This window comes from Myotis davidii, unplaced genomic scaffold (genome assembly GCF_000327345.1).
Source record: "Myotis davidii unplaced genomic scaffold, ASM32734v1 scaffold79, whole genome shotgun sequence".
NCBI classification, from domain to species: Eukaryota; Metazoa; Chordata; class Mammalia; order Chiroptera; family Vespertilionidae; genus Myotis; species Myotis davidii.
In genome coordinates this window covers 2,830,299-2,839,150 of record NW_006294339.1, presented here as the reverse complement: position 1 = coordinate 2,839,150, position 8,852 = coordinate 2,830,299, and the positions used below count along the sequence as shown (strand labels likewise).

General features: G+C 56.5%; 1 protein-coding gene across 1 annotated transcript in view; it reads left to right on the top strand.

The window, feature by feature from the left end:
- SSBP3 (single stranded DNA binding protein 3) overlaps positions 1-8,852 on the top strand; it is a gene marked incomplete at its 5' end in the record, with an annotated part of 148,992 nt that overhangs the window by 125,472 nt on the left and 14,668 nt on the right. The window contains 2 exons of the mRNA XM_006768392.2: positions 4,522-4,602; positions 5,455-5,514. Coding sequence (XP_006768455.2) covers positions 4,522-4,602; positions 5,455-5,514 — 141 coding nt within the window. The remainder of the gene's footprint in view (positions 1-4,521; positions 4,603-5,454; positions 5,515-8,852) is intronic.

Here is an 8,852-nt window from a genome sequence, read left to right as displayed (position 1 = left end):
TTCCCTCACCTGTGTCCTGGCTCCGGGGTTTTAGTGAAATGGCCCTGCGTTTGCCTCGGTCACACCCACCCAGAGCCTCCCTGGGCCCCTCCTGATGACTCTCAGAAGCTGCTGGATGTAACACTACCCAGTGTTGAAATTACAGGAAAAAGAATTGAAAGGAAATGTGGGAATGATGTATCTCCGGTCAGAGATCTTGGGAACGTCTGAGACAGAATGGCAAGTCCATTAACAGGTCTGGGGCAGGGTGAGGGCCCAGGCAGGAAGTGGGCACAGCTCCTGCTTCCTTTTCCTAGACTCAGTAGAGGGATTTCTAGAGTCCTGCCACCCCCCCCCCCCCCAATGAGGGGGCTTTATTACGCAGGAGCTCTGACCAGCTGTTCTCATCCAGCCCCATGGCCTGCGTCTGTGGCCACAGCTTATGTGTCACCTTGTCTTGAGCTTGTTTGTCACTGTGTCCTCATCCTCCCCCACTGGCCCAGGAGCTTTCAGAGCCGTGAGATGTATGTGGTGAGTGACTAGTGCCCCCACAGTCCTTCAGCGCTCAGTAGTCCTTCCTCTGCTGCTCATGGCCTGTAGGATGGTGGACCCGCTAAGATCCCGGGGCTCCAGCAGCAGACTGGGATCTAGCTCTACCATTTAATAGTCATGCAGCCCTGGGCACGTGGCTGCCCTTTCTAGGCCTCAGCTCCCGGGCTGTAAAGTGGAGCGATGGAGAGCCCTTCCTGTGAGGGGCGGAGGATTCATGAGCGGATGCAGGCCGAGGCCACGTTCGCCCCCTGGGACAATGTGGATCCATTCCTGTTACTATAATTGTACCCATTTCATTGACGAGAGAACAGAAGTCCCGTTGGTGGCAGAGTCCAGATTGAAACCCCGTTCCCTCATCTCCAATGAGTGGGGGTGTGAGGTCATGAAGAGAGCCCTGGGCTGGAGTCAGGAGATGTGGCTGTGCCACCAGCTGTCCCCAGTGGCCTGGGGTGTCCCACTGCTGGGCTGGGCCTCTGTTCCTCCTGGTTAGTGAAGGAAGGGCGTTGGTGGCAGGACATCTCGGCCAGCAGGAAACGGGCTGCCAGTCAGGTGTGGTTCTCTCTGAGCTTCTAGTAAGGACCCCAACCCTGGTCGAGCCTCGTATTCTATGCCCCTTGGATGTCCGCCCACCTCCACCTCCCCTGTGCCGAGCCAGGGGCGTTGAGGAGGCAGCCCCTGAGGCAGAAAGCCCCGAGGTCCACGGAGGAGGCGGTCTAAATGAGCGGGACTCAGGCGAGCCCTGGCCAGCAGGCTTCCATACACACTTACTTTGGTTCAAGCTTTCAGTAAGTAGAAGCCTGGGGGCCCCTCTGGGGAGATGTCCATTTTGGGGGAAATCATCAGTATTGTCAGCTTCAAGTCCCCCTCCTCTCCCCTTCCACCTCCCTCCTGTCCCGCCTGCTAAATGTGTTCAGATTTGGGGGAAGAGAGAAGCCTCCATCCCTTCAAAGGTAGAATCCTCCACTGAGATCCTTCTTTGTCTGCCTCCTACCTAGCCTTTTGCCTGAGTAGGTAGCAAGTTGAAAGACTATAAATCTACTTTGGTCTCTTGCTGAGAGTGTGTGGGGGGCGGGGGGGCACTTCCTATTGCCACATTTCCCCAGCATGGGCCCTGCTCTCTGCTCCTGAGAATGTGCCGGGTGCTGGGCCCTCCCTCTGCGGTGCCGTCTGAGGGACAGAGCCTGGCACAGGTATGGTGAGGGGACAGCTCCAGGTGCGTGGAGGTGGCAGAGGCGAGGACAGAGCTCTGGGTGGGGTGGGCGACCCGCTGTAAATGGGAGGAGCTGTCCTGTGCACAGAGCCCCGTGGTGCGGGGGCCGTGCTGGGAGGGGAGAAGCAGAGCCTGGTGGTGCAGAGGAGCTTCCCCACAGGGAGGTGGCCTGTGTGGAGATCATGGTGGGTTTTCTCTTTGGATGACCGGCTGGTCGGGCCAGGTTCCCTTGTCCTCGGTGTTCTGAACCCCAGCTCCCGTCAGAGGGGAGACTTCTGAGCTGCTGCTCCTCCCCAGACTTCACCCACTCCCCATGGCTCCCCACAGGCGGGGCTGGGGCCTCACTACTCACCAGGCCTCTGTCCGGAGCAGACTTGTGTGGAGGCAGACCCGTGCCACGTCCCCTCACACTCGGGGAGCCCCGAGGGAAACACAGAGCCACCTGCGAACCTTGGGGCGTCCGAGAGACAGTGGAGCCCTCTAGACTCAGGTTCAAGTACTGACCCTTCGTAAGCACGGCCATCTATATGGAGGCCCCCGTTGGAGTTAGGCACTTTGGGGCGCTTTATTTATGTTTTCTGTCATCAGTTATGGAGTCCACCACTACTAAGCTCGCCCGGCTAACAGGCGCCCAGGTGCGAGGGACCTGGTCAAGCCAGGCCGCTTCGAGGAAGACTGGCCGTCTCCAGGGGGGCGGTGAAGGGTTAGAGGGGGGAGGCACTCCCTTCTTGCCAAGAGCTGAGGAACCCACAGAAGGCCTTTTTGCCCCCTTTTGGCAACTGGACCTCACCCTTGAACCCTCCTCCTGTTTGTTTCCTTTTTCCTTTTTCAGGGGTTGGCTTCAAATTATCTTATTTGTTTACATTGCACCCAAGTTTTATGGTACAAAAGACTTGCAGGTGCAAATATGTCCCGCCTTCATTAACTTCCCCTTCCTTTTTAATTTATGTGATTTCAATTTTCCTTCCCTGTACTGTTAATTAGGGGACCCTCTAATCAGTGCCATTATCACAGTGGTATTCATGTTTAGGAAAGCCGCTAAACAAATGCTTGCAAAATTGCTAAATGGCTAATTAATGTCTGTTAATTAAGAAAATTGCTCATGGTAACAAACCATGCCGTTGCTGGCAGCCGCTAGAAAGACACACACTTGTTGAAATTAGTAGCATGGCAGGTAGGGGAACATCTGCTCCGCGGAGCTTTCCAGAAGTGAGCAGCAGCCCTTGGCTTGGGCACGAAAATCCGGGCCTGTCCTTAGTGGCACCCTGGGCGGGGTTCCTGCCTGGTCCCGTCCATCTTTCTCTGCTCGCCTCTTCTCCGGATCTCCATACCCACCAGCTCGGGCAGGTGAGAGGCTGGGCAGCCTGGCTCTGAGCGAGAAGACGAGGGAGAAAAACGTGTCTCTCCAAGATTCTTTCTCCCTGTCTCTTTTCATGTAACCACACCCATTCCCATGCATGTTTTAAATTTTTCTCAAAGGCAACTTCCAAGGGCAACAGCAGCCATGGGTGGATAAGAGTGAACGGGGAGGGAAGGGCTCCTCATTACTGGTGTCCGGCTCCAAGGGCCCCCAGTGGGCCGGAAGGCGGGCTTTTCACGCTCTTTGACTGTGACTTGCAGTAGGAAATACATTTGATGTGGTGACCTAGTACATACACACATATTTACAAATGAAATAGAAGTTAATGAAATATTTGCCTTCGAACACACAAAGCTCTCCAACATCTTTTATTCTATATTCTTATTCTGTTCCCAGCTTTTTAAAGAAACAATGGTTGCAACCCACTAAATTGATTTTGCCACCCACTAATGGGTTGCAGCCCACAGTTTGACCAACCTCATGGTTTCAGTGAATTCATCTGCCTGTTTCTCCTGGGAGGTGTCGAGGCCAGCATTGCCGAGGGCTTTGGGGGTCAGCCTGGAACCGTGGATGGCTCACCCCCACTGGAGTGGAAAGCCCAGCCCCCGCACCCGCCCACCCAGCAGGCAGGGGCCTGCAGCCCTGTCTCCCTATTCTGCACGTGCCCGCCCAGCTCGGGGCTGCAGGGGTGGGGGTGGGCCTTGGACCCACCCGGCTTCTCGTCCTGGCTCTGCCATTTACCAGCTGTGTGTTGGTGGCCAAGTCCCTTCATCCCTTGAGACACAGTTTCCTCATCGGTAAAATTGAAATGAGAAACTCCACCGCACAGGGCCGCTTTCCAGTGAAGGTAAATGAGTGCCGGCCCCAAGTGGGTGCTCCGCAGCTATCTCTCTCTCTCGTTTCCCCATTTGTTCAGTCTGGGCTCCACCCCGCTCCTTCTGTCTGTTTTCCTTCAGCATCAGTAGCCGGGCCTCTAGGTCCCCATGACCTGCATCTGTGCTCCCAGACTGGGCGCTCCTTGAGGGCAAGGTCTCTCACAGGCCTGGCAGACGGGGTCACTTTCTGTGCGCACTGTGCTCGCTGCGCCCACGACCACCAACGTATTTAACATGGCAAACTCGACTCCAACACCAGTCGGTGCCGGGCCCTGCTCCTGTGCTTTGAGAAAGGAGCTTGCTTGACTGGATTCTCCCCTCCTGTCAGTCCCTCGGCAGGTGTTTATTAGCTTCTCTCCCTCCCGCTCGCCTTTTCCCACCGAGGAGCTGGCGACCCAGGCAGCAGCTCGCACCTCCCCGCCAACCAGAGCCCGCACGCCCGCCGCCCACCCTTCGTTTTGGTTTAATTTTTGTTCTTTTAAGCTTCTCTTGCGCTTCTCCATGTGCTGTGATCTATAACCTGCCTCTACTGTCTGGCCTCACAGGGTCCTCCGGGGTCACAGCCCTCGCCGCACGCACAGCCTCCACCCCACAATCCCAGCAGCATGATGGGACCCCACAGTCAGGTAACGCGCTGGGCTCGCCCGCCCGGCCGGCCGGGGGGCACGGGGCACCAGGAGGACAGAGCCAGCAGAGGAAAAACAAAAATCACAACGTGCTCTTGCCATTGCCTTCGAGTCTTGATTGACAAATGAAGCGTTTTGGAAAAAAATATATTATTTTCTAAAGAGAGTTTTCATTCCTTGGACATCACACCCGCCTGGATATGAAACCAAAAGAAGAGAGAGCCATTTCTGTGACCTTGTCAGCGGCCTTTGCGTTTTTGTTTTTTCCTCTCTCACTTTTGGTTTGGTTTTTGAGTTGGTTAACCATTCGTTTGTAATCGAAGCTGCATCCGAGCCTTTTCTTTGTGCACTCGCTGCTGAGAGCTTTCCTGCTCATTCCCTGCACTGAGTTAGGGAGCCGCTGTCCCCTCACCCTTCTCATTGTGCGTCCCCTCAGCCCTCGCTCCCCCTCCGTGTGTGTGCGCGCGTCCAGCTTTGCACACCCTGAAGAGCGTATGTCTAGGCTCCTTTCCTGATTCTTTGGTGTGCCCTTCCCAAGAGCAGAGGTTTCGCTCCCTTGCCCACATGGATGTCACTGTTTGTCCGCGTCCTGTGCCAAGTCCCAGCTGCTGCCCCGTCACCCAGAGTCGATCTCCGTGAACGGAGGCGGAGGCAGGGTCCCGTGTGTGGTGGCACCTACCGCTCCCTCTGCCCAAAGGAAGTTTTGCCCAGAGGGAAGCGGCCACTGGGAGAAAGAGAATTTAAAAGATGGCTAGTTGTAACCAAACTGGACTTTGTGGAGTGGAGCGCATTTGTTGTTTGTCACTGTGCGGGAGCACAGGCTGTCATTGAACTGATTCCCTGTAATTGCAGCCTTTTATGTCACCGCGATACGCAGGCGGCCCCAGGCCCCCGATCAGAATGGGAAACCAGGTATGGTACCTCTTCATGTTCTCTCTCTCCCCTCACTCGGCCACCCTTGACCCCCAGTTGGACTTTGACTCCCATCAAAATGTGAGGAAAGGATTGGGAGGTGGGGGGGACAGGTTTTAACAGGGTAACTTTGCAAGCAGGTCCCCGGGAGGGCCCTGTGTCCACTCCGTGCCCTGGTGCAGCCCCGGCCAGCATTTTGCCTGCTCCTCTTGGGCAGCAGTGCTGGAGCTTGGAGGGCACAGCGGCAGGCGCTGGGGTGGGAACGCAGGGTTTCAGCCCTGCCAGGGAAGGTGGTAACACCCCCTCTCCCTCCCAGCCCCTTCTTGGAAAAGGGTCTTCCTCCTTAATGAAGTTAATTGACAATGTGCATTTTTTCCTGGAAGCTTTAGCGAATTGCCAAGGCTGGTAAATGGAATCCTGCTATTAAGGGGAGAAATGGCCCGTAGGAATGCTTAGATCAGGAGCCTGGGAGGCAGCAGAGCAGGACGCTCGGGAGTTTTCGGCCATGTCTGCCTGCTTCCCAGACCCAGCTCCACACAGGGAAGGATTTGTTCCTGCAATTAGAAGAGCGTTCTGCTTACGGGGAGGACTCCTCGGCCTGGGGTGTGCGCCTCGTGCTGGCCTCTTGTGCTGGCAGTTCTAGGTGGTCTGGGGAATTGGCCCGGGCCCCGCCCCAGTTCAGCCCATCCAGGGGCGGGAGTGACGCTGGTGACGGACAGATGAATGTCCTCTTTTGAGGACAGACCAAACCTTAAAGAAAGGGAAATTTCTTTTTATGCCAAAATATTTTTTATGTATAATTCTTTGACCTTGCAAAAGCCCTTAAGCCTGACAGCAGCTCCAGTGCCTCCAGCCCTCGTCGCCCCTGGAGCTGGGAGCTTGGTTGCCAGCTAGCTGCGTGTTCTCTGAGTGGGATTACTCCTTCTCAAGGCTCCGCAAGAAGGCCCCTGCGTGAGCCGGGGTGCGGGGACCACGGAGTGCTGCTTCTAACCAGAGCCTCCGGGTTTTGAAGTTAATTTGCCTCTCAGGTTCCTCCCCACCCCACCCCCCCACCTTCTTTTTCTTCAGAAGTCTTTTCTTTCCTATTTTCTCTTGACGGGAAGGAGATGAATGTAGAAGGAAGAATTAGAGACTTGGTTTTTTGAGCAGGAGGGCCCCCTGGATACCTCCCAGATGAGGACACAGAAGGTCAGGGTGGTGGGGCAGTGACGTCCGAAGTCTCCCCGTGAGCCGGGCTCCAGTCCAGCTCCAGCTCCGGAGCCAGTGCTGTCCGCACCTCACCTGTTACTTAGCTCTCGTGGCTGTGGAAGTGCAGCCCCTGCCTTTGTTTTAACCAGTCGGCAAGTGGGCCTCCTCCACCATCACACACCCGGGCCCCAGCTGCGACCGTGCGGGGTTCCCCTGGCCTGAACCGGCTCTGCCCCAGGACACTTTCTTGTCATAATTGTGGCCCTTCCTCCAGCTGTGAAGGGACACGAGCGGAGGAAACGTGTTTCTATTTGTCAGTCAATCATGAGCACGTACCCAAGAGCCAGTGGAGAATGAATCGTTACCTTTACCTGGTGTGACAAGCCAGTCTTCCCAACCTCCTGCCACCCCCGTCAGAACATGACACTGATTTTCCTGTTTCCTGGGAACTCGAGAAATTTTCGTCCTCCAAGGGGGAGAGGATTTGCCCCTGGGAGTTCCTTGGAGAATGACTCGGTTGGGGCTGCCAGTCACCAGAAGCCTCCCGCCTACCCCCACCCAGCGCAGGTGGAGGCAGCAGGACTGGCTCAGGCTCACGTGGCCTCCTGGCTTAGGGCGGTGAGAGGGCCCGTAGAGGGACAAGAATCTAAGGGTCATTGGCTTGCCACAAAGTCTTGTAAGAACCAGCCTCTTACCTGCCTCCAGACATTGCCCAACCCCCACAGCTGCTCCATCTACCTCAACATCCTGGGACCCCCCCCAAATCAAACAGCCTCAGAGGCAACCAGGCTCAAGAAATCTCCCAGCCCCCCCAAGAGGGCAGACACACACCAGCCAAGTGACTCAGAGCTGGGGGACTTGGAGAGGAAGCAGGGCTGAGAGAAAGCAAGAGGCCAGAGCAGCCTGAACCCCAACTGGAGAGAGAGGCTGGGTGTCGTCACCCAGTGTCCTGTTCCTTCTCCCTCTGCCCCCTCAGGTAGAAACGGGGGGGTGCCACTTCATGAATATCAGGTGCTCCCCAGGCCTGTGGCCATCCCATAAGCCTCCCCCGCCCTAGACACCATACACACCGCATTCGGAAGCTGAACTGAAGACTGGTCCCTTCCCTTCCCACCACCTTGTTCCAATACCGGTTTGGAGTTCATTGTTGGGCCAAAGGCAGACCAGGGTCCCACTCAGCCCTCCCGCAGCCGTGAGCGGGTGGGGTGGGGTCCCCATCAGAGGTGCCACCTCGGAAGTACTGGCGTCTGCAGCTGGGAAGCATGGCCTGCTTTCCCAAAGGCCTTTCCTCTCAAAGGCGGGGCCCACATCTAGTCCTCGGGCCTGGGGTTCTAGAGTAAACTTTCACCCCAGCACTCATTCTCTCTTTTGCAATGGCAGCTGAAATAACTTGAGTCCCAAGTAAATCACTTTTAATATGTATTTTTTCCTTGATTTCAGAGAGGAAGGGAAAGGGAGAGAGAGAAACATCAATGATGAGAGAGAATCATTGATCGGCTGCCTCCAGCACGCTCCCTACTGGGGATCGATCCTGCAACCCGGGCATTGAACCATGTGTCCTGACCAGGAATCTACTGTGACCTTCTGGTTCGTAGGTCAACGCTCAGCCACTGAGCCACGCCAGCCGGGCCCCAGTAGATCATTTTAGTAGGTGTGCCAAGGAAGCCACGGCCCCTGGCCTTCGCCTTCCTAACAGTAACATCCCTGCATCGGGCTTGGGGAGCAGCTCACAGCACCCTGCCGCCCCGCTTCCGAGGCCTCTGCACCCCCGGCGTGGGGAGGTGGCATTTCACTGAGGGACTCGGCAGCCCCGGGTGGTCTTTCTGGCTCTGCCAGTAGGTTCCTGGGGCCTCTGGGCCTCATTCCCCTCTGCCTCCATCTCAAAGCCACCTCCTCCAATTGTTACAGGGTTTTAGCTGATGGGTCCCGGGATCCCCACAGTTTAGAGATAAGGACAAAATGAGCTACATCTCCATGAGGCGAAGGAGAGACAGGGTAGGGGGTGGGTAGTGAGAGGGAGGGGCTGTTGCCGCTGAGGAGTGGTGGCGGGCAGCGTGGCCAGAGCGAGACCCGGCTGCGCCGGGATACGGGCCCACAAAGCGGCAGGGCAGAGCAGTGGTTCCTCGCCCAGAGACGAAGCCCGACCCACA